This window comes from Rhinatrema bivittatum, chromosome 9, assembly GCF_901001135.1.
Source record: "Rhinatrema bivittatum chromosome 9, aRhiBiv1.1, whole genome shotgun sequence".
Taxonomy (NCBI): domain Eukaryota; kingdom Metazoa; phylum Chordata; class Amphibia; order Gymnophiona; family Rhinatrematidae; genus Rhinatrema; species Rhinatrema bivittatum.
In genome coordinates, this window is record NC_042623.1 from 44,153,630 (window position 1) to 44,179,252 (window position 25,623).

Below are 25,623 nucleotides of genomic sequence, written 5' to 3' on the forward strand. Positions count from 1 at the left end.
CAAAGAAGGGGTGTCTGGTTCCAGAATACTTTGCAAGGAAATTTTGCAGATTCTGGAATGGGCAGAAAAACATTACCTAGAGCTACATGCAATATACCTTCCAGGAATAGTAAACATGGAAACCGACAGACTCGGCAAGATTTTTCATCCCCACGAGTGGGCTCTACACCATAGGGTAGCCAACTGTCTTTTCAGGGTGCAGGGCAAACCATGCATAGAATTATTCACAACAGAGAGCAACACAAAGCTACCGAGGTTTTGCCCTGTGTACCCAAGCCCGGACAGAATCTTGCAGGATGCATTCCTGATTCTCTGGATGGGAGATCTGTTTTATGCATATCCCCCGATATATTCAGAAATGTTTTATGCATATCCCCTGATATATTCAGAAATGTATCTCAGATGAAGCAGATCTTATATTCATAGCTCCGACCTGGCCAAGATGAACCATGGTACGCCCATCTGGTTCAACTATCGGTTTGGCCCCAATACCTCTGGGGAAACAGCGCAGACCACCTATCTCAGGAAGACGGCACTCTACTCCACCCCATGTATTCTTCTCTACATCTGATGGCTTGGAGGTTGTCATTGAGCATCCGGGATGTTCTAGATTCTGCTAGAAAGCAGTCTACCAGAAAGAATTATGTCTTTAAGTGGCAAGAATACCTAAGTTGGTATGGTCAAGGAGTATAGAACCCTTTTCTTGTTCCCTTGAAATACTTCTGGAATATCTGCATATGCTATTTGCCTCAGGACTAGCGACATCGTCATTCAGAGTTCACCTTCACGTAATACTGCTTATCATTCAACAAAAAATGGAAATCCCATTTCAATTCTTCCATTGATGTCACACTTCATGAAGGAAGTTCTGCGACTTCGACCACCAATCACAAAGCCTCCAGTCCTTTGGGATATCAACGAGGTACTGGAGTCACTCATGCATCCACCTTTTGAGCTGTTAGGAACTGCTTCCATGAAGCATTTAACCTAGAAGATCTTATTCCTTGTAGCATTGACATCGGTGAGAACAGTTAGTGAACTCAAGCACTAGTTCACTATCCTCCATACTTAAAATTTTACCATGACAAAGTCACCTTATGGATGCACCCGTCCTTCTTACCAAAAATTGTTTTAGCCTTTCACCTGAATCAAACAATAACACTACCTACCTTTTTTCCAAAGCCTCATAAGAACGACGGGCAAAGACTACTCCACACATTGGATTATAAACGAGCTATGTCATATTACAAGAACAGGACTCGGGTGAACAACCGGGTATCCCAGCTATCTGTATCCTTTAATCCAAATGTACTGGGATTGCCAGTAGCAAAAAGAACTTTGGCGAACTGGTTAACTGAATGCATCCACTTTTGCTACTTATCCAAATCTGTTGTGCCATCATCCAGAGTTAAAGCCCATCAACTTAGAGCCGCTGCAACTTCAGTTGTACATCTATATAATGTGCCCCTAGTAGACATTTGCAAGGCAGCAACATGGTCTTCTGTCCATACTTGCATATCTCATTACTGTCTCAACCAGCAAGCAGTTTCGGATGCCCCGTTGGGATCAGCAGTTTTACACCATGCCACTAGGACTTGAGACTGTCCACGTAATATGCTGGTTGTGTACACAACTCTTACCAAGTAAACACTTGCAATGATTGAGTCATCCTTTTCAGTAGTCAGCCAGATCTGTGTTCATTACAACAACCCTAGGCTGGGGACTCCCATCCAGCACGGCAAATTCAGCCTGTTTATCGATGGGGAAAAAAGCAAGTTTGCTTACCATAAACGGTATTTTCCATAGATAGCAGGATGAATTAGCTGTGCGATCCCACTGTCCTCCCTGGACAGCTCTCAGCTCTTCGCTGCACTATGCACTATATCATCAACTGATGAAACTAGTCAAATCTGCAGGAAGACCCATGTAGCTGCACAGAGCAAAGCCCTTTGGTCTTTGAGAGAAGCTCTGCCCCGTGCCGCTGGAGGATGTCACCTATACATCATGACTAATTCATCCTGTTATCTATGGAAAACACTGTTTATGGTAAGCAAACTTGCTTATTTGTCTCGTCATCCTGGTCAGGTGGACAGAAATGTATCTTCGCAGCTATACTTTTCCTCATCACACTGATAGTTTATATTTATAAAGATTCTACCACACAGTTTGTTTCCTGCAGGACTTTTATCCTGTTTAACTCCATGCCATCTTTAACACATTGTTTGAATATTTTAAGATACAATGCCATGTCTTCCCACAATTTAACCTGGCCTATCATTTCAATATATTTTGCCCCTGCTATGGAATGACTGAGCAACCTTTAGGCTGGAGGCAAGTACCATGCTGACTCAAGCCTTTCTACTTAACAAATATACAGGCCGATACCGGCGAGGGGCCAGTGCGCGCGCCGGGAGAGCGGGCGTTTGTCCACTCTCCCGCGGACTTTACTGAATCGGCCTGATAATTTATTTACTCTTAGCATGCAACAGAAAAACTGCTTACCTCCAGCCGTATTACTCACAGCTTCAGTTAGGACAGCAGTGTATTCAGGAGCTGCCTTTTCCTATACATAGACTGCTTCCATCCAGCAGTTTACTCAGCTTTAGTTAGGACAGCGATTATTTTCAAGAGCTGCTGCCTTCTGGACTCCTGGGCCTGGGCTGCTGTTCCCAGGTAGGTTCTGACTCTTATCCTGCCCAGCAATGTCCCTCTGCCAACACCTCTCACAGGGCTCTCATCAGCACCTCTCTCATGACTCTCAGCAGGCCCTTTTATACTACCTCATTCAGGGCTGTCTGTGTGGCCTCTTTCAGGCGATTCTTTAAAGCTCCACCATGAGCTTTCTAGCATAACAGTCACAGACACTGCAGATTTAATTGCCTGACTTTCATTCTCTTTCTTGGCACACAGCTGCATCTGTCATTGTAAGTCAGACTTTCCTTCTGCCCACTCACCCCCATTCCAGCATGCCCATTCCTTACCATGTTCCTCTGTAACACTGCTCACAGGTTCCTCTCTAGTGCATTGCCACGGCTCTCTCAGCACTAGTTCCATCTCTGTCAGAATTGCACGTATTTTAGCCACTGTTTGTATCCATTTAGGTCTCTGTGCAGACTGGACTTCTGGAAGTGGGTTCTCTGGCTCTACTAGCTTGGCTTGCTTTTCTGGCTGCCAAACCTCTCCCTTTAATCGAGCAACTTTTTCTGCAAACTCAGTCTTAGCTTGCTCACTCTCTTTTAGTTCTAGCTTCAGCATCTTCACCTGCTGATTCATGGTTTTTCCCTGCTCCTCAGCTCTATTGTGGGAAGCCTTCTCTGCTTCCATACTTTCATGTAGTTCTGCCAGCTGGGTGTGCAGGTCATGTGCCTGTTTAAAAGCACAGCTCTTCTGTAGAGCCATCATGCTTCTAGCCCTTCAGTCAGCTGTCTGATCCTTTCCATCAACTTGTTTGGGCTCTTTCATTATCCTGAAGTTTAGCTTAAAATTCCTGCATTTTTCCTTCAGTTTTCTTCTTCTCTTCTGTCACCTTTTCAGATACTACCTTATGCTGGTTAGTGAAATCTATCAGAAACTGGGTTAACTATTCCTGCTGTTTCCTTTCAGATCCCAACTGACTCGGAGCCTCCTCCAACTGAAATTCCTACCTTGCTTTTTTCCATAAGGTCTCTGCCAGTTGATTGCGGAAGTCCTCCTTCCCAGAAACCTTGCTCTTACATTTTCCTTTCTCTAACTCCCTTAGGTCTTGCACTATAGTTGAATCCTGTATGACAGAGGATAATCCTCTCTTCCTCTATCCCTTCAGCAAACTTAGATTTCTTCTTTTTCTTCTGCCTTTTTAAATCCATGTCCCTCCTTTTCCCCACTCTCTTCACTTTCTACTGTCTCTCCTGTGTTACTATCCCTAGGTTCAGTAACTATGGGGCCTAATTCTGTCAGGTCCCCCTTGATTTCTTCCCATATACCTACATTCCTTTCTGTAGCCTTGCTTTTTACTGGTGCGGGTACCTCAGTGACTTCCTTTTCTCCATTCCAGCTACTATACAGTATTTGCAGTGGGTCCTTAGGGCAAAGCTTCCTTTTATGGGCTCTCTTACCACAAATCAGACAGGGGAGACAACCTTCAAAAATTTCACCCCCAACTTGTTCCGTTAGACCATAATTAATGCCACCTTCAACATAGCGTTGTTCCTGCTTCCGCACTTGTATAAGGATAGGCTTCTGTGGCATGATTTGTTGAACCAGACAATGAACACTCAAACTCAGTGCTACCATAATTTTTCACCACCATACCTAGTTTTGCCAGTATTACCCCCTTACATTCACCATCAGTGAGGCTGTTCCCTGCTGTACATAGGTTTAGCCGGATCACCCCAGCTTTCTCCTAAGCCTTGCGGACTGGCTTCTGGGGCCCCTTTCAGTGGCTACCTCTGCTTTAGCTACCTAATTTTCTTACACTTGGGATCCCCCACAGATCTTTTTGAAGCCGCTTTACCATCTAATTTTAGAGAAGGGCTTACTTCTGTCACTGATACCTTTTCTCCTATTTCTTTAAAAGCAGGCATTGTTTTCGCAGGTTCTTTACACCTCTTCCCTGTAGTGAGTACAGCATTTGTCCTCATTTCTATAGCAGGAACCCCTTCCTTGTGCTTCTACCCCTCACATACAGACATTTCTTTACTAGGTATCCTTATTATACAAGCATCCCAACATATACTTGAAAAAACATTTTTTTTCTTTCCAGAATCTCAAAATACCCATGGATTTCTTTCCTCAACCACTTCAAGTTGGTCAGCAAAGTCCCCTTTCAAAAGTACTTGTCCAATTCTGCAGATTTCTTTGTTCCTTGGAGCTTTCTCCCTTGCACCTTGGTTTAGATGGCTCTGTATGGTTTTATCCTGGTCTTTGCTCCAAACACTTCTCCATCTGCTGCACTGTGCTCTTACCTCTAGGCACTGACCTAGGGGAAGAGAAACAATCTCCAATTGCCGACTGATAGGAAAACTCTGCCATGTAACACAGTAATTCTCGAACTCCAGGTTCATAGTTAAGTACCCTTACCCAACAGTAAGGCATTTTAATGCCTTTCAGGGCTGATCACTTGCCTCAGATATGCTTATCAGAGCGAAGAAAACAGACCTTTTGCGCTTTCCACAGCTCACACCATCTGGCCTCCCTCCTGCTCTCCCTGATCTGATGGCTGTACTTATTATCTTCTGCTCCTGCAGGGTATTCACTGGCTCCACTTCAGGTTTTCTATACCCTTGCCACAGGCTTCAAGCTCTCTGGCTTTTCTTCTGACTCCACTGACTCCACTGGCTCTCTGGCTTTTCTTCTGACTCCACTGACTCCACTCCAAATTTTCTGTAACACTGCCTCAGGCAGCTGTACTCCTTGAGCTCTAGTGCCAAACAACTTGCTGCTGGAGGGCCCTAGCCTGCCCAAACACACAGCAACTCAGCTTTACTTGCAGTGACCCACTCTATTCAAGCACATTCTCTCTGTACAATTGTTTCTCTTTTTTTTTAATGTAAAAAGGTAAATTAAAAAAAAAATCCAGCTTCTCAAGCACTAACTCACTTATAGTAGGCAACTGGTGCTCACCCTGTGACTTGCAGTTGATAATTAAACATTTTGCTTTCAGGCCCTCAGTTCACTCTTCCCTGCATTAAAACATGTTTCATCATTTAAATCTTGTGCCTCTCCTGAGCTACAGTCTTATTTTTTTAATTGTTCAGTGCTTAATAATTGGCTAGTAGCACTGCTGTCCCAAACTGTTTCTTTGGGCTGGAAACATACTCTTCTTCTGCGTTTGGCTCCTGTGCTCCCCTGAGCCACAGGCTTTCAAAGTCCTCAGTTCTCTGTGCACTCCTGTGCTCTGTACCCTAATTAAAGCCACATGTCCTCTTGCTCAGTTCCCTGCATACCAACAAAAATGTGCAACTGCTTTACTTCTGTGTGCTTCCTGAGCCACACCCTTTTAAACCTCTTTTAGGGTGATCTGTGTACAAGCTTAGCAGCACTTCTGTGCTTCCAAAACTGCTTCTTTGGCAGGCCACATACAAAACAAGCTTTCCTAGCGTGTAGCCAGATGGACTCAGAACAAGTGGGTATAGTGTGCTCGTGCTAGCAGTTGGAGACGGATCTGACGTCAGCACGGTTACATATACCCCCTACAGGAAGCGAAGCAACTCAGTAATTTCCGTCTCCAAAGCAGTTTGGAGCGCCTGCACGCTCGCTGAGCGTGTTTTCCAAATCTACTTTCTATTTTCTACTTTCTACTTTACAAATTTCTCAGAAGACGAGTCCCGCACTCCTGCGGTGATACCCTCGGGTCCCTCCCCCAGTTGAGTTTCCCGGGGTGATTTCCGCGAACCCTCGGAGGTCTATGCCTCGGTCCAGTGGCCGAATCGCGGCAGGGATCTAGCCCCCGAGCGAGAAGGGCTCGGGCCTGGCTGAGAGGCGCCTCGGTCCCGGCGTGGACTTAGCCCCGAGCGAGGCGAGTTCTGCGGCTTAGAGGCAGCGGGTGCATTTCCTCAAGCGCGGCGGTGAAGGTATTTCCCCTCTCCCCCCGCAGCCGGAGACCGCCTGGGTTACAGCCGGGAAGCGCCGAGGATCAGGTAAGGCGTACATCTCTTACTTTTTGGTCTCCGAGGTACGAGGATCGGCGGCGTGGCCTGCATGTGGCACACCATGGAAGTCGCCATTTTGTCTGCCTTGTTCAGGTATTGAGCGCCCATGATGGGCGCGTGTTGAGGGGCGCACAACGCAGCATATATATTGCTAAGCGTATGTTCATATTGTATCTTATTGCATATTGCTGACCGCATGTTATTGAGATTATTGAGCGCATGTTGTTGACCGCATATTATTGAGCGCATATTGTATATTATTGAGCGCATATTGCTGACCGCATATTGTTGAGCGCATATTGTATATTATTGAGTTCATATTGTATATTATTGAGCGCATATTGTTGAGCGCATATTATTGTTGAGCGCATATTGCTGGCGGCATATTATTGAGCGCATATTATTGGCAGCATAAGCGCCGGCGCTCTGCGTTTGCAAGACGCGATGGAACATTTAAACGCCCCGGCGTCCCCAGAGGCGGCACCTCCTGATTCCGGCGTGAAAGCTCTCGGCCTCTGCTCAGCGTGCCAGCTTAGAGCCACGCAGAGCGAGGAGCCAGACTCCCTTTGTGCCCAATGTGAGGAGGCTGTGGGAGCCTCGGGCCAGGACCCGTCTCAACTGAGGTTTACCGATAGTTCCCCAGGGGCCACCCCAGATCTAGCGGGCCGTCTCGAACAACCAGGAATCACGGGGGACCTGGTACCCCGACGGCTAGAGACCGCTTCCATTTCCTGGGTGGATTTATTTAAGGGGATCCATGCCTCTGTACAGATGCAGTCAGCTTCCCGTCCAGGCCCTGCTGCCGCTCCGGCTGACCCCGTCCCTGGACCTTCTTGCCCTTATCGCGGGCACCCGCCTCTGGGCAGTCCGGCTCATGCGGACCTTGAAGTCTCGGAGGACGAGTCCGAACCCCCCAAGGAGGGGGAACTTCCCTCGGGGATAGAGCCATACCGAACTATGAGGTGGTTCTTTCCCAAGGAAGATCTCTCCGACCTGGTTTCTCAGTTCCTGACGGAGTTGGCTATTCCAGGCCCCAGTACCATGGAGGCATCCATGCAGAACCCCCTGCTGGAGGGTCTTCGTCCCACAGCCCACCATTTCCCCTTCCTGCAAGCGGCGCAACAGCTGATCGATTTGGAGTGGAATGCGCCGGAGGCCTCATTCAAAGGGGGTCGGGCCCTGTCTGGCATGTACCCCCTGGACCCGGCAATCAAGGATATGCTGGCGTGCCCTAAGGTGGACGCCTTGGTTAGTGCTGTGGTCAAGCGCACTACCATTCCAGTGGAGGGGGGCGGCCCTCAAGGAGGCTCATGACCGACACCTGGACGCCATCCTGAAACAAATCGTTGAGGTGGCAGCTCTGTCTCTGCGAATCGCAACCTGCTGCACAGTGGTAACGCGTTCCTGTTTGTCACAGGTCAGGAACAATGCGCCGGCAGCAGACATGGAGTCAGCTCTCTCGTTCCTTACGGATGCCGCCTCCGACCTAGTCCGTACGACAGCCAAGGGGGTCTCATCCTCAGTAGCAGCCAGGAGGCAGCTCTGGATACGGAACTGGTCAGCCGATGCTCCTTCTAAGACACGTCTCACTAGAATGCCGTTCAAGGGGTCTCTTCTGTTCGGCAGCGACCTAGATAAACTGGCCAGCACATGGGGTGCCTCTTCAGTACCTCGACTGCCGGAAGACAGGTCCAAGAGGAACCAGCGCACCTTTCCGAGGCCCTCCAGAGGTAGAAGCTCCCAACGTTTCACTCCCTATAGGAGTCGCTACCAGGCACCTCGTCCTCAGGCCAGGAACCAGTCCTTTCGGACCAAGCAGCATAAGAGGGGAGCCGGCACAGGTTTGGGTCCCAGCCGCACCCCACAATGAGAATCAGCCGATCCATCCGGGGGCCGAAGCCATAGGGGGCAGGTTAACCCTCTTCTACCCCAGATGGGTCGAGATTACGTCGGACCAGTGGGTCCTCACCATCATCCGAGAGGGGTATTATCTGGACTTCCATCACATCCCTCCGGACAGGTTTGTGGAATCTCCGTGTCCAATCCACAAGAAGGCAGCATTGGAAACTACCCTGGCGAGGCTCCTGTCCTTGAAAGCCATAATCCCAGTACCTGCATGGGAAATGGATTCTGGGCACTATTCCATTTATTTCATGGTACCCAAGAAAGAGGGCACTTTCCGGTCCGTATTGGACCTCAAGTCAGTCAACCGATACTTAAGGGTCCCGAGGTTTCGCATGGAAACTCTGTGCTCAGTCAAGACCGCAGTACAGCCAGGGGAATTCCTCACGGCCTTAGACTTGTCAGAAGCCTACCTGCATATCCCGATCCATCGGGATCATCAGCGCTACCTACGCTTCAAGGTTCTGGGACAACACTTCCAATTCCGGGCTTTGCCCTTCGGGTTAGCCACGGACCTTCACCAAGGTGATCGTAGCAGTAGCAGCAGCGCTCAGACGGGAAGGAATCTTTGTCCATCCCTACCTAGACGATTGGCTGATCAGAGCGAAATCACGAGAGGAGAGCCATCGGGCAACCAATAGAGTGATCGCCCTTCTGGAAAGCCTGGGATGGGTAGTCAACCTAAGGAAGAGTTGCCTACAGCCTTCCCAATCACTGGAATACCTGGGAGTCCGGTTCGACACCCAGGCAGACAGTCAGCCTAACCACCAAGAGAAGGTTAAAGCTCCAGACCCGTCTACGGTCCTTGATGGGAGCCAGCTGGCCCATAGCCTGGGATTACCTGCAGGTTCTCGGTCTCATGGCATCTACCCTGGAAGTGGTACCATGGGCAAGGGCCCATATGAGACGGTTACAACACTCCCTCCTCTCTCGGTGGAGCCCACGTGTACAGAACTACACCGTGCATCTACCTCTACCCGCCAGAGTGCGGACCCAGCTACGGTGGTGGTTGCAGTCCGATCACACGAGCAGGGGGTCGAAGATGTCCTCCCCCCACGTGGACTCTGCTCACCACAGATGCCAGCCTTAGCGGATGGGGAGCACACTGCGAAGAGCTCACCGCCCAAGGGCGGTGGAACAGAGAAGAGTCGGGGTGGAACATCAACCGCCTAGAGGCACGGGCAGTCCGATTAGCCTGCCTGAGATTTGCTCACAGATTGAAGAACACAGCAGTCAGAGTGATGTCCGACAACGCCACCGCAGTGACATACATCAACCGACAGGGCGGAACCAGAAGCCAACAGGTGTCCCTAGAGATAGCCCCGCTGATGGCTTGGGCAGAGGCGAATCTCCAAGACATCTCCGCCGTCCACATTGCCGGAAGGGACAACACCGCAGCAGACTTCCTCAGCAGGGAAAGCCTAAATCCGGGAGAATGGCAGCTGTCCCCCACAGCCTTCCAGATGATTGTGGATCGGTGGGGGACTCCGGACAAGGACCTATTAGCGGACAGGTCCAATGCTCAAGTACCCAGATACTTCAGCCGCAAGCGAGATCCGTTCTCGCACGGGATCGACGCCCTGGTTCAACCATGGCCTCCGGGGACCCTGCTATACGCCTTTCCACCGTGGCCCCTGTTGGGCGCCCTTATACACAAGATTCAGAGGCACAGGGGCCTAGTTCTTCTAGTGGCACCAGACTGGCCAAGAAGACCCTGGTACGCAGACATGAGAAGACTACTGTCAGGGGAGCCTCTTCCCCTGCCTCCTCTCAGGGACCTGCTTCGTCAAGGTCCCATCCACCACGAGGATCCGACTCAACTCTCTCTTACGGTCTGGCCATTGAGAGGGCTAGACTGAAGAAAAGAGGTTACTCGGAGCCAGTGATAGATACACTCCTCTGAGCTCACAAGTTCTCCACATCACTAACATATATCAGGATCTGGAGAGTATTTGAAGCCTGGTGCGACACTCATGGCACCAATCCACATGCGACCACAATCCCTATTGTTCTGGATTTCCTGCAGGATGGGCTTCAGAAGGGTCTCTCCCTAAGCTCCATCAAGGTTCAGGTGGCTGCGCTGTCTTGCTACGGTCCCAGGAGGGATGGCAAGACCATTGCCACGCACCTGGATGTTTCCCGCTTCCTGAAAGGAGTCAAGCACATTCGTCCGCCACTGAAGTGGCCAGGGCCCCTGTGGAACCTCAACATAGTTTTGGATTTCCTCGCGGGATCCACCTTCAGACCCCTTCGGGGCCTGTCTCTCCGTTCACTAACTTTGAAGATGGTGTTCTTGCTGGCAGTGTGTTCCGCACGCCGCATCTCAGAGCTACAAGCGCTGGCCTGCCGTGATCCCTTTCTCAGAATCACTCCAGAGGCCATCCATCTTCGCACGGTTCCCTCTTTCTTGCCTAAAGTAGTCTCACAATTTCACCTCAACCAGACCATATCTTTGCCGACCACGGCGGGTTTGAAGAAATCAGAAGAAGGGCGTTTGCTACGCCATCTCGACATCGACAGATTGCTGCCCAGATACCTGGATAAGACAGAAGCAGTACGAAAGACGGACCATCTGTTCGTCCTCCACAGCGGGAAGAAGCAAGGGGAAGCGGCCTCTCGGCCCACCATAGCCCGCTGGATCAAAGAAGTTATCAGAGCGGCCTACGTAGAGGCCGGGAAGTCACCACCTCTGCAGGTCAAGGCTCATCCACCAGAGCGCAGGCGGCCTCTTGGGCAGAATCTAGGATGCTGTCGCCCGCAGAAATATGTAAGGCGGCGACATGGTCCTCCCTCCATACCTTTTCCAGATTTTACCATCTGGATGTTCAGGCCAGGGAGAACACAGTATTTGCGAGGGCAGTCCTACGCAGTCCTCAGGCAGCCTCCCGCCAAGTCCGGGAGTAAAGCTTTTGTACATCCCACTTGTTCTGAGTCCATCTGGCTACACGCTAGGAAATGTTGAGATTACTTACCTGATAATCTCCTTTTCCTTAGTGTAGACAGATGGACTCAGCATCCCGCCCGGCTGCCGGTGTACAGGGGTTTCACCGATTCAAGGTACGCCATGTCATTTTCTTACATAAGAGCGTCCACTCTACCAGGTGTCGACGCCTTCCGGTTGGAAGCGCTGGCGGTCTCCAGCTACTATCAATCGGTCAGGGGAATCCTGTTTCACTAATTCATTGATCGTCAGTACACATATATCCATAACAGCTTTTGCAAGGAAGATTACTGAGTTGCTTCACTTCCCGTGGGGGTATATGTACCCATGCTGACGTCAGATCTGTCTCCAACTGCTAGCACGAGCACACTATACCCACTTGTTCTGAGTCCATCTGTCTACACTAAGGAAAAGGAGATTATCAGGTAAGTAGTCTCATCATTTCTTTTTTTCTTTCTTGGAGACTTGAGTTTCTCTCTGTGCTTGGGATAGAGGGAAATCCCTGAACTGACCCTATATGTGAGATGACCAAGCAACTTTCTTAGGCTGGAGGCAGGAACTACGCTGGCTCCAGTCTTTCTTCTTAACCAGTATGCTTTACTCTTATCAGCATATAACAAAGACTGCCTACTTCCAGCAGTATTACTCACAGCTTCAGTTAGGACAGCAATGTCTTCAGGAACTGCCTTCTCTTGGATACCTAGGCCTGATCTACTGATCCTAGCTGAGCTTTGACTTGTATCCTGCCTAGCGCTATCCCACCCTTAGAGCACGCTCCCTTTATGGGGATTTAAGGTGGACCAGGCATCTAGCCACTCCTTCACACCTGGTATCAGTGTCCATTGATTATCTTCCTTTCACCAGGTATCTGAAATGTCTATTATATCTTCCTTGTTCAGTGCCATACATTCTAACTTTCCATTCTAAGTTTTTAGACTTTTGGCATTCTCATACAGACGTATCAAAATATAATCTATAATTGTATTCACAGCCTAGTAGTTGAACTGGGTAGTTTGGAATTACATATCTGTCTGCTCTTTATTTAAATGCACCTGAGCTTCTTCTGGCTTTGTCACTACCTCTCTGTTGGGATATTTTAACTTCCATGTTATACCAGTATTGTTTAAATTTACCTCATTCCCAAGCCATGTGCTTCTGAACAACTGTTATTTTCCCCCATGATTTATTTTAAAGGCTGCTCTATCCTTTTTAAATATAGGTGCCAACAGCCTGGTTCCATCCTGTTTAATGTGGAGCCCATCCATTTGGAATAGGTTTCTCTTTCCCCAAAATGTTGCCCAGTTCCTAACGAATCTAACGCTCTCTTCCCTCACCTCATCCATACATTGAGATTCTAGCTCTACCTGCCTCTGGGATCCTACATGTGAATTGAGAAGCATTTCTGAGAATACTACCCTAGAGTTTCTGGATTTCAACTTTCTACCTAAAATTCTAAATTTGGCTTCTAGAACCTCCCTCCCACACTTTCTGTATTATTGGTACCCACATGTACCATGACAACTGTCTCTTCCCCAGCACTGTCTAAAATCCTCTCTAGGTGACATGTGAGGTCTACAACCTTCGTGATAATTACATCCACTAGACACCTAGCCATCTACATTCCTAATGATTGAAATAACTACAATGAGCATGGTAACCCTTCCCTCCTGGGTACATGCCCCTGGAGACACTTTCTCAGTACTATTAACCCAAGCACACTTCCGAACAGTTCTACAAGCACTTATGTTCGCTAGCACAGACTACTGCAACACACTATTTCTGGGACTACCGTATTCAACAATAAGACCTCTACAAATCTTACAAAACTCTGCTGCCAGAATACTTACCGGTAAAAGCAAAAGAGATCATATCACTCAAACACTTGCCGAATTACAGTGGCTGCCGATAGAACAAAGAGTGCAATATAAAACACTATGCACAATTCACAAACAATCAATGAAAAAAAAGCTGATTGGTTAAACACAGCGTTACGCTTACACGTCCCCCAAAGAAACCGTAGATCAGCCAATAAAGCTCTGCTAACCATCCCTTCGGTCAAGACAGCAAAACTGACCCAAGTTAGAGAGCGAGCACTATCATTAGCTGGATCAACATTATGGAACACATTGCTACTCGAAACAAGATTACAGAGAGATTTAAAACTCTTTAAAAAAAAGTCTAAAAACATGGCTTTTCAAAAAAGCTTTCTACAATGAGAACGGAGAATAAAAAGTATAAATGAACAAGCGAGAGAACATGTACACACAGCACAAAATCAACCAGTAGCATACTTGTATATGTTATTATTTTTTACTCATAATTAAATACTAATATAAGAGATTGCAGTATAAAGTACAATTTTTGTAATGGTTATCCTATTAATCATATAAATGGACAAGATTATGAAAACATGTAACCGAAAAATTTATTGGCACTTTCGGGCCGATACAGTACAGTGCGCTCCGGAGCGCATTGTTAACCTGCCATTGGACGCGCATTTTCCCTTACCCCTTATTCAGTAAGGGGCCGAAAACGCGCGTCCAACCCACCGAACCTAATAGTGCCCTCAACATGCAAATGCATGTTGATGGCTCTATTAGGTATTCCCGTGCGATTCAGTAAGTAAAATGTGCAGCCAAGCCGCACATTTTACTTTCAGAAATTAGCGCCTAACCAAAGGTGGGCACCGGGAAAGTGCACAGAAAAGCAGTAAAAACTGCTTTTCTGTGCACCCTCCGACTTAATATCATGGCGATATTAAGTCGGAGGTCACGAAGGGTAAAAAAAAAAAAAAAAAATTTGAAGTTGGTCAGCGGCTGTCGGGTCGAAAACCGGACGCTCAATTTTGCCGGCGTCCGGTTTCTGAGCCCGTGGCTGTCAGCGGCCTCAAGAACCGGCGCCGGCAAAATGAGCGTTTGCTGTCAAACCCGCTGACAGCCGCCGCTGCGGGCCAAAAGGAGGCGCTAGGGACGCGCTAGTGTCCCATGTGCCTCCTTTTGCCCATTTCTACCGCCGGGCCTCATTTAAATACTGAATTGCATGCACAGGCGAGTGGGCGTTTGCCCGCTCTCCCGCGGACTTTACTGAATTGGCCCGTTAGCAAAATTTTAACCAAATTTAAATTTGTGCCTCTCTGTAAACTGTTGTGATGGTTCATTACTAAACGACGGTATAGAAAAGATTTTAAATTAATAAATAAATACTAGTGAATACGTATCATTTGGTGGATAGGTTCTAGTTACAGGATTACTTCTTGCCACACCATGGTGATGCTGTTCTTCTATCAGACTGTGCTCCTCCAGGGTAGCACAGGACCTGATAGACTAGAGGTTGGACTATTCTTCTGTGTCCCTGAAAGGTCTCTATAAACCTCTGTCTGCCTCAACTCCTCCAGGTCTGCCACTGTAACCTCCAGAGCCAGAAGCTGTTTGCATTGAGTGCACACACACACACACACAAACACACAACCTCTCACCAACTAGTAGATAATCATACATGTGACATTCAGTGAAAAAGAATGGAAGACCCCCATTTCACCTCTTAATATTGTTGAGTTTTTAGTTAAGATTGCTTAGGAAGTAGGCATGCTTATTCTAATGTAAAGTCTTTTACATTCTTTTTGGTCTATTTAATGTTAGTTTGGCAGTGACCTGCAAGGGGATGACAGTTAATCCATTGATAAAGGCTTGATTACTCCCTTCTGTTATCTAAATCCCTGATTGACTCTTGTGATAAAATTTTCCTCTTGTCCTTTCAATTGGGATAGCATTATTTATTTATTTATTTATTTATTTATTTATTGGATTTATATACCGGAAGTTCCTGTATAATATACATATCACCCCGGTTTACAAGGAACAAGAACTATCGCTTCATTTAGCGGTTTACATTGAACAGATTAATCAAATTAACAAATTAGTATATATTGCTAAACAGTTAATAAATAACATGCGAGTTAATAAATAAAATGGTTATTTTATTTATTAAAATATTTATTAAAATATTTATTAAAATATTTATTAAAAATAAAAAGAATTATATAAATCAAAGAATGTGCTTGGAGTGGGTTGGAGGGGAAAAGACACTATGGTTTAACCTAGCTTTCTTTTTAAATCAAGCATGCACACAGAATATCAGTTTACCCCGCAATGTTTCTCCCCTAAGTTTTAAATCACAAAATTTCCCAGCAAAGCAATACTTACAGATCCTCTTCAATCACCAGCATAATCATCTTCTGCTGTCAGTATTCCCTCAGATACTTTTGAGTCTCAATTCCTGCATCGTATGAGTATTTGTCAAGACTTTGTGCATCGGAGAAAGATGGATTGGTCAACTCTGGATGAAGTCTTAATCCTTGATTCATAGTGGTCAGAGCTTGCATTTAAATCTAGTCTTCAGTTTATGTATTTTCTCCCTAATCAGTTCATAAATCTGTTTTCATATACTTAGGAAATTTTGCAAAATTGTTTGTTATTCTGCCATCAATTAAAATTAGTCTACTTTTTCTTGATATAGGTGCGACACGTAATTGAGGATGGAACTGTTCATCTTTATATTTACTCTATCCTGAACATTTCAAAGGGAACAGAAATTACTATTGCTTTTGATTTTGATTATGGAAATTGGTAAGTTGCAGGTTTTAAAAATATAAGGTTAAGACTTTGGCATCTTATAACATCAGGTCATTCAACCTTTCTTATGTTTTATATCAGAAGAAGCCCACAACATTTTTAGCAGTTGCCTTAATATATGACTGCCTATGCTTAATCCCTTTAAATGCTCATTACTTTTACTATAATCAGCTATAATATATGTAATGAGATATTTGTTTTGCTGGGGTTTTGTTTTTTTTTTGTTTGTTTTTTTTTACTGGTATAAATTTTCTCTGAAGGTGAGTAGTTTACTGTAATCACACATGTGAGTGATGCCATTCTAGTGGCACTGACCTCAGGGCATGTTTGTAGAGCTTTTTTGTAAAAATCCAAAAGACCAACTGAGCATGCGCAGAAGTTCCCACATTCCTGCAGTTGTGCAGTGTGCCTTAATTTGTCATTTTCTGACAAAACTAATTGACATTTTTTTCTACCATTCAATATTTAGTGTAGGGTTTTCTGCTTTAGTTCACCAGAACTGTGTTTTTTTTACTCTTCTTTTTCCATGGGTTCTCTAGTTACTTTGCATTTTGCCTTTATTTTATTCATTAGATTAACTTTTTATTCAATGCCTTTCCCAGTAAGCACTATTTTTTTTTCTAGTTTTCTGAATGGTAGTTTGGTCATGGCCTCTTTTTTTTTTTTTTTTCTTTAGCCATATTGCTTTCAAAATTTCTTCTCCATTTTATTTTGCATCATCAATTTTTCTGATGGTGGCAGAGAACATGATCACTAATATCAAGTTTTGCCCAGACTGCAAACAAATGTCAATCACAGGTCATTACAAGACTGTGGGAATAGCCGAGCAAATCTTCAAGCTGGTGACATACTTCACACTGACTCCAGCCTCCCTTCTTGCAATTTTAACATTATTTTAATATCAAAAAACATACATTGTAGTAGACTGCCTACCTCACAGCAGTGTACTCTCACCTTGGATACCTTAGAGCTGTATACAGAATCTCCTGTCCTGGAGATACTGGGCCTCCTATTCCCAGCTGGATTCAAACCTTTATTCCTCTCCCAGCAGAGTCTTGCCCACAGATCTCTCTCTCCCTGCAGGATTTAAGGTGGATCACGCATCAAGCCTGGTCCCATACCGATAAGGAGGGGGTTTATGGCCACTCCTTCACAAAGACCTGTTACAGGTATCTGGGCAAGGATCTTGATGTTGCCTACTGCAACATCTGCTCGAGGATGTCGCTTAAGAATTATCAAGATTGGCAGAATTGAAGAAGTTGGGATTCATCAATTCAGCACCATAATCACCAAAGCCTAAGGACCACGGAGCCATATAAACTGCTAGAAGCAAGGAATTACCAAATAGAGCATTGCCCCCCATCCCTCACACTACCACCCCTTTGTCACTGAAGCTTAAGGACAGACCCTGAGATCAAGACAAGATCACGATTTTCCAGCTCATACTTGAGCATGGAGCCAAAGACAGATTGTGCCAAGGGCTCATCAGAGAAGAAAGGTTGACACATATTTTCTATGCACTCTTTGAGGTGGAGGTGGGGTTCTGAAGTGTGTTCTTACCCCTCCCCCTCCAAGTGGTTGCATGTGGAGGAAGACCTTATCTTCCTTTTGGTGCACTTGCTGCATTTATTGCCAGAGCTATCTTTCAAATAGTACTAGGACTAGAGGAGTCTTCATAAAGCTAGTAGTTAGCACATTTAAAACAAATTTGGGGTTTGTTTGTTTTTTCCCTTATTTGGCATAATTAAACTATGGAATTTTATGCCAAAGAAGGTGTTGAAAGTAATTCACATAGCTGTGTTTAAAAAGGGTTTAGACAATTTCCTGGAAGAAAAGTCCATAAACTGTAATTAGCCATGTAGATTTGGGAAAGCTATTATTTATCCCTCGTTATGAGCAAGTAGGATTGGATCTATTCGTTGGGATCCTGCTGGGTGCTGGTGACCTATATTGACCACAGTCTGAGACAGAATGCTGCGCTTAATGGACATTTGTTCTGACCTAGTTTGGCAATTCTTGTGTTTATGTTCAAATTCAAGCTTTTGGTATCCCCTGGAATATCTCAAAGAACATCAGGGGGATGTTTTCAGGCAAGAGGATCCTTGCCTGAAAACGTCTCCATAGAATTTGTGTAGGGCATCCCTTTTTAGCCTCGTCAGATACCTTGATGCCCAGAAAGAGTTGGTGCATTGCTCCATAATTTAATTTGACAATTTTTAACACACAAAACATTTTAAAAATGGTTTACAAAATAATGCCTAAAAACAGTTAAAGTAACTCAATAAAATAAGAATAAGATGCTAACTCCAGCGCCAAAACTTGTTACCTGAGAAAATTAGGTAGCCATTTTTTACCTGAACAAGGCTGAGATCATTCATCCTGTGTTGAAAAAATGCCAAAATGTGGCACTGGACAATCTCAAATGGGATGATTCTAAAATCCATTTATTTGGCAGAATCAGAGAATGTTTAGATGTGCAAGCTGAGCTTGCAGTTAGATCCCTCACAAATGGTCTCTAGATTAGACTGTATCAAACATCTTCATCTTTTGAGAAACTCCTGAGATAGACCTGTTTGCAACAGTACTGAACAGGAAAGTATCAGGTTTCTGCTTTAAAAGGTTAGAAAAACTAGCATTGGATGTCTTCATTGGGGAAAAGTCATCTTTATATATCACCTCCAATACCTCTAATAGCAAAAGCCTTAGAAAAATTCAAAAGGGATTGAGCGATTGGGGGGAGGGGATGATCTGTGACTTTCATACCCCATTCCTGGATGAGACTTATTCATCAGGAAATCAATTAAATTGAGTTTTTCTAATTCAAATATTGCAGAATCAGGATATATTGTATGCTACTTCACCCTAGTTTGCATTCAGTTTCTTTCATGACCTGGATGTTGAGAGATGGTCTGTCAGTGTCTGAGATTCTTCTGGCTTCTAAGAAGGAATTCATCAAAATATCATATGATTGAGGGCAAAGCTCTAGATTCTTTTTTCTCCCTTACACAAAAACTGCTTAAATATATTTTATATATCTGAGTTTGGTGTCAAAATAAACTGCTAGGGAGCACCTCAGTGCAAACTTATTTATTTATTTTTAGTTTTTATATACCGATGTTCCTATATAATATACATATCATACCGGTTAATGGCACATATCATTGTCATTAGAAGGAAGAGAATTTCTGTACTCTGTGTAAGATTCTTGCATAGCTTCCTTCATTTGAAACTTCCCATAAGCCACCTGCAATATCAAGGGACCTGTGTCCTTTTAAAGCAGCTGGTAAAAGCCCCTTTTGAACCCCTGAAATCTTGTGGGCTAAAGCTCTTAAACTGTAAGGTCACATTTTTTGTGGCAGTAACTTAGCTTGCGGAATTAGAGATCTTCAAATCCTATTTATTTATCCATCTATCAATGTTTTGTCATGGTAGAGTAATGTTATGCATGCACCCTTAATTGATCAGTTGTTCTTCCTACATTTTTCTAAGGCTGCAGTGTTAATAAAGGTGAATAAAACCATCTCACTTTGGATTGCAAGAGAGCCATTGTCTTCTGTCTGGCATAGACTAAAGACCTTAAATCTTTTTGTTTCATTTTACCCTAGTAAACCTAGGAATTGGTATAGCAAATAGAATATTTTCTAATTGGCAGATTGTAGATCCTTCACTTGTGCCCAAGTGAGTTTGACCTTAGAGAGGTATATGACGGCCCATTATGTTAGGGCTATGGCTGCATCAGTGGCCCATCTTAAGGTCTGTATAGGAGTTCAGGCCACACATTCACATCTTTAACTGTTTAGATACTGATTTTCAATGCCATAGTGGCTTTGGGCAGTCCAGTCTTAAGGTCCTTTTTATAGTTATAGCCTTTCATCTCCCCCAGACGCCTATTTTTATGATCTCTGATTGTCTTTCTTTTTTTTAATAGAGTCTTCATCTTCCTAAAATAGTTAGCTACCCTATCGGCTGGTTGTTTTTCCCATTTTTATTGAAGCCAGCTTTTAGCAAGGGAGCCCCGTATGTGTGACAAGGGTGAACAGATTGTAGTCAGAGAAAGCAGAATTGTTTACCTGAAAACAGCAGTTCACCAGTCACACAAACCCTCCCCTTCTAAAGTTCAGCTTATTAGCTTACTTACAGAAAAGAGGCACACTACATGGATGTAAAAATGTGGAAAATGCTGCACATGCTCAGAGTTATTCCTAGAAAGCTCTGGAAATGTGTTATGTGGTTGACATCTTTAGAATACATCACCCATGTGTATGACTGGTGAACTGCTGTATTCAGAGAACATAATGTATTTTACAATAAGCAAATTGCTATCTGATCTTAGGTCATCTTTACAAAATCCTTGCAACAGTTTGAGAGAATTATATGGTTGAGTATGATTTAGCCTTTTATAAATTTTTTAATGGGTATATCAACCTAGACTGATCTGCTTTGAAATGTTACTCTACTGTAGTGCTAAAATATAGTACTATATACCCACAGAAGGAGAAAATATCTTTGAAATTATGTTCTATTGCATGTCCCCAACAAGGAGTACCACAAGCAATTTTCGGAGGCTTCTGTTTGAACTTCAAATATTCATGGCTGGTCTGTAGCAAAGAAAATACATCTTGAATATTTTAACATTCATTTACCATTTTCTTAGCAGCATCCCAGCCCTGACCCACTTGGGGAGCAAAAGTCCTGAGCTAAGAATCAGACCCAGGTCCTTCAGCACAGCAGTGTACAGCATTGCTGCTAAACCACTTGGCTAACCCTAATAAGAACATAAAAACATGCCATACTGGGTCAGACCAAGGTTCCATCAAGCCCAGCATCCTGTTTCCAACAGTGGCCAATCCAGGCCATAAAAACCTGGCAAGTACCCAAAAACTAAGTCTATTCCATGTTACCATTGCTAGTAATAGCAGTGGCTATTTTCTAAGTCAACTTAATTAATAGCAGGTAATGGACTTCTCCTCCAAGAACTTATCCAATCCTTTTTTAAACACACCTATACTAACTGCACTAACCACTGCACTAACCACATCCTCTGCCCAACACTAGATCTTGGATATTTCTCGAAATATATGTGAATTTCTTATGCTCTCCTGTTCGTTCAGGCAGACTACCTTAACCCAATTGGTACCAGAAGATCCACATAACATCAGACAGAAACAAAGACTTAAAAATGATCAAGACCAGAAACATGGCCTTTGTTTCTTTGTATATTAATATAAAATATTTTCTCTCATTGACCACCTTGAACAGACTAGTAAAAGTATGTTGCTCCCTAGCCTCTGACATCTATAGAGAGACAGACACATTTTGTAGGACAAATTAATACCTTTTTGAACACTCCTATTATCTAACCATCAGGATATTTCCCAGGTATCTCAAAATTGAGGCAGACCCTCCTTGGGCTGTGGCAACTGGAGATGAACCTGGTCTGTAAGCTTCCATATGAAGACCCAGATATTTTTTTCCATTCTGTTCCTCGCTCTGTAACATTCATAGTAAAATTGAGCTGTTACCTGAATATCATTCATAGAAACAGAGAGATGTGACAGCAGAAAAAGACAATAGGACTTGTCTAGTCTGCCTGTCTTCACCAACTAATTCAGTTTTTCAATACCTACCACTTCCTCAAAGATCCCCTGTGTTTAGCCCATGCCTTCTTGAATTCAGTTCTGTTCTTGTCGCCACCACCTCTATCGGGAGGCTGTACTATGGAATCATTACCCTCTCTATAAAGAAATATTTCCTTAGATTACTCTTTTTCTACCCGCTTTCACCCTCCCCCCATGACCCCCTTGTTCTAGAGCCTCCTTTCTTTTGACAAAGGTTTGCCTCCTATACATGGAAACCTTGGAGGTATTTAAATGTCTCTATCATATCTCCTCTATTTTGCCTTTCCTCTAGGGTATACATTTTTAGATATTTATGTTTTAGAACAAAGACCACTGATCATTTTAGTAGCCACTCTCTGGATTGACTCCATCTGGTTTGTATCCTTTTGAAGGTGCGGTCTCCAGAATTGTAGACAGTATTCAAATAAGGTCTCACCAGGTACCTATACAGGGACAATATCTCTCTTTTTCTGCTGACCATTCCTCTCCCTATACAGCTAAGTATTTTTCTGGGTTTTGCTGTTGCCTTATCCACAAATTTGGCCACCTTAAGATTGATAGAGCCCAATCTTCTTTCATGCGGATAATTATTTCACCCCTCTTTACTGTATCTCTTCCTTGGGGTTTTTTGCATCCTAAATCCATAACTGCATTTTTAGTATTAAATCTTAGCTGCCAGACCTTAGACCATTCCTCAAGCTTCACTAGATCCCTCCTCATGTTTTCAACATCTTCCTGGCTGTCTACCTTGTTGTAGATTTTGGTGTCATTGGCAAAAAAACAAACATTTCCCTCCAATCATTCCACAGTATCGCTCACAAAAATGTTATAAAGAGCCAGTCCTAGGACTGATCCCTGTGGCACTTGTCTAATAACACCTCCCTCCTCAGAGTGAATTTACCACTACCCCTTGTTGCTTCCCACTTAACTAGTTTTTAACCCAGTCGGTCACATTAGAGCCCATACCAAAGATATTCAATTTATAAGTCTCCTACAAAAAACAGACCCTCTAGGCCAAATGAAGCTATAAGAGCAATCATGAACTTTTGCAAGTCTCTGGAGAGCCATCATGGGCTATTGAAAAGATCCTTCGTGATTCTCTGTTCACAAGGATGACCTATGACATTCCACATCATTGAGCAGCAAATGCCAGAGGGTTGATTGGAACAGACAGAATTCGTGCTTTGGAGTTCTTTGGCTGAGTCCATGGATCTGGAAAGATAAAGTGCAGTGTATGTTAAGTGCTAAGTTCTCTTGAGAATCTTGCAGTGGTGCCTAGGATGCCCAGTGGTTCAGAAATACATTTGGGATGTCAGAGCTCTTGATGGCACAAAGTTTCAAAAGGTCATCGGCTTATTAGGGATTAAGCATTTGCTCTTAGTTGTCTGTGGGTCAAACCTCTAGTGTGAATCTTGTTGCCTTACTGAAGCTTCAGATGCTTTTCTGTTTTAAAAAAACACACTTCCTAGTACAGCCCCTCCCCTCCCCCAGCAATGTTGCAAACTGCTAGAGCGGACTTGTATCAAATACTGAGGGGCCAATGTGGGTCTACAAATCTCCCACAGATCCAACCACTTATAAAGAAAGTGAAGAAGAGTTCTGGAAATTTAGCGACCTCTAGTGGCAGCTCTTATCTACTGCATATTGAAGTCCAAGTGTACTATTTGTTCTCAATATTCAGTATTAAATGAAAATTGACAGGTAATTATTGTTTCATGTTTCACCTCCAAAAAGCTCTTAAGTGTGTTATAGCCATCATATTATAGATAAAAATCACAATTTAATTAAAACTAGACCCTACCCAAACCTCCCTTTCAAAACCTCCTAATGTCGCCAAAATACTCAACAGTTCCAAAACACCCCTAAAGAAAATACCCTCCCAATCAACTCCAGGCACATCTCTCTGCCCAAGCAGACAAATAAGCAAATAGTTTTTCAACGTGATGTCAGGAAAAAGTCATGAGATTCTTTCTGAAAGTGGATCATCTTAGGCACGAGTGGAGCTACACACAAAAATCTCCCGTTTTCTAATTGAAACTTATTTTACTTCCCTAAGAGAAGATGGTACTAAGCATCCATCCTGGGCTAATCTGAGTTAAGACTTTGGTTACTTCTGAAATATTGATGTAGACTGCTGGGGTTCTGTTTATGGGAGTACTATACTGGACTCCTTTTGGGTTTTGGAGAGGTTTGAAGCAATTGAGTTTGACTCGCACAAAACCTCTGATTTGCAGAGAAATTAATTTTGTTTTCTCCTTTTGAAGGTGTATAACACTGTTACATTTTTTAATTTAATTTACCTTGTAATTCTTTCAGATTGAAATACATCTTGAAATTGGTTCATTTTTATGCAGTAGGACATATCTGATTTGTATTTATTAACTTTTAACATTTTTGACAAAGAACAAATGTACCATCAGATTTTGGATATCATCAGTCCTTCTAAACCAACAAAAGACAAATCAATCTAATTCAGACTGGATGGACAAAGCAGCCCTTATCTATTGACATCTTCTTTTAATTTAATTATTTACCCAGCTTTGCTTTGCAGTCTGTAGAAATGACTTTTTGCCTCCAGTTGCTGAGTGGGGATTCTCATTTTTTAGTTATTTGATTCTTGCTTTCAAAGCAATGAAGGCTTATACCTTGTACAGCTTATTTTAAGGAGATTCCATTTTATTTACTTGTAATGTATTATTGTAAATAGCTAGTCTTAAAAATGTTGCTGACTTCCAGTATGACAGCTTCATTTTCTGTCCTCATATATACTCTGGTTTCTCTTGTCATTTACTGGAAAGGAAGAAATGTAACCCACAAAGGCCTGTTAATATAACTAAACATTTTGTTTAGAAAGCAAAGAACTACTTGTCTTGCTTTTATGGCTTGAGTGAACATGCATTTTATTCTTTGCTGTTTGCTGCTTCCAGTGCTGCTGTTTGACTGCCCACAAAGTTTCACTGTAAGAGCAGTGCTTTGTTCAGCCTTCCCCCAAAGGCTCAGTGTACCACTAAAGCAGCAATCCTAAGCCTGGTCAGTATGGAGAGCAGGAGCCTGAACTGAGAATTTGGACGCAGGCCTCTTGCTTGTAAGCATAGAGTGCTAATCGCCAGAGCATTGACTGACCAGTGTTTGAATCGATAGTGGAATCTACTCTTGAGTGTAAGCACAATGATCATATCTTTCAACATATCTGATTTTACTTCATTCTGCAGTGTAACAAATATGTAAGCGTAATGACCAAAAGAATGGTCAGTTTCTGGCAGGTGATGCTCTGATAGTTTTAGCGGACTTGAGGCAAAACCAAGAATCCTTAATCTTTCTGAGCCTTAGCAAATAATACCCATCCCGGGAGGTCATAATTAGAAGCCCCCCCAATGGAATTAAAGTCAAATGTAAAAAAATAATTTCAATTGTTTTATAAATGCCATTTAATACGGTTTCCTTTAAAAGTCCTTGCCAGAGAGCTAATGAACTGCTGATGAAAAAAACAGAGTAAGTCATGATCCAGTCAGAACTGTGGATTCACATTCCAGCAGTCCTCTCCTAAGCGGCTTATTATAATTAGATGTTTCTTTAATATATTGTTGATACTTATTTAAGTAAATGCTTTTTGAGAAATACCTCTTATTGTAGATTTTGTGAATTTTCTGCTAGTAAATGGCTAGGTGAGTGCAAGAAGGTGAACTTTATATGATGTCAAATTTTGAAGCTTTGTAAGTGCTAGACCAGGGGCGGCCAACTCTATATAATGGAGGCAGTGCCTGCAATTCTGTGTCATGCATAGTCATTGTGGATATCCTGAAAACTATGCTTGATTGTGGTTCTTGAGGATTAGAGTTGGCCACACCTGTGCTAGGCAATATAAGTAAATCCTGTACAAGACATTAAGTGGGCAAAAGTAC

General features: G+C 43.9%; 1 protein-coding gene across 1 annotated transcript in view; it reads left to right on the plus strand.

Moving 5' to 3' along the window:
* The window catches only part of KMT2E (lysine methyltransferase 2E), a 607,980-nt gene that overhangs the window by 289,587 nt on the left and 292,770 nt on the right, over positions 1-25,623 (plus strand). Inside the window, 1 exon segment of the mRNA XM_029615154.1 lies at positions 15,988-16,097. Within this exon segment, the coding sequence (XP_029471014.1) occupies positions 15,988-16,097 (110 nt within the window).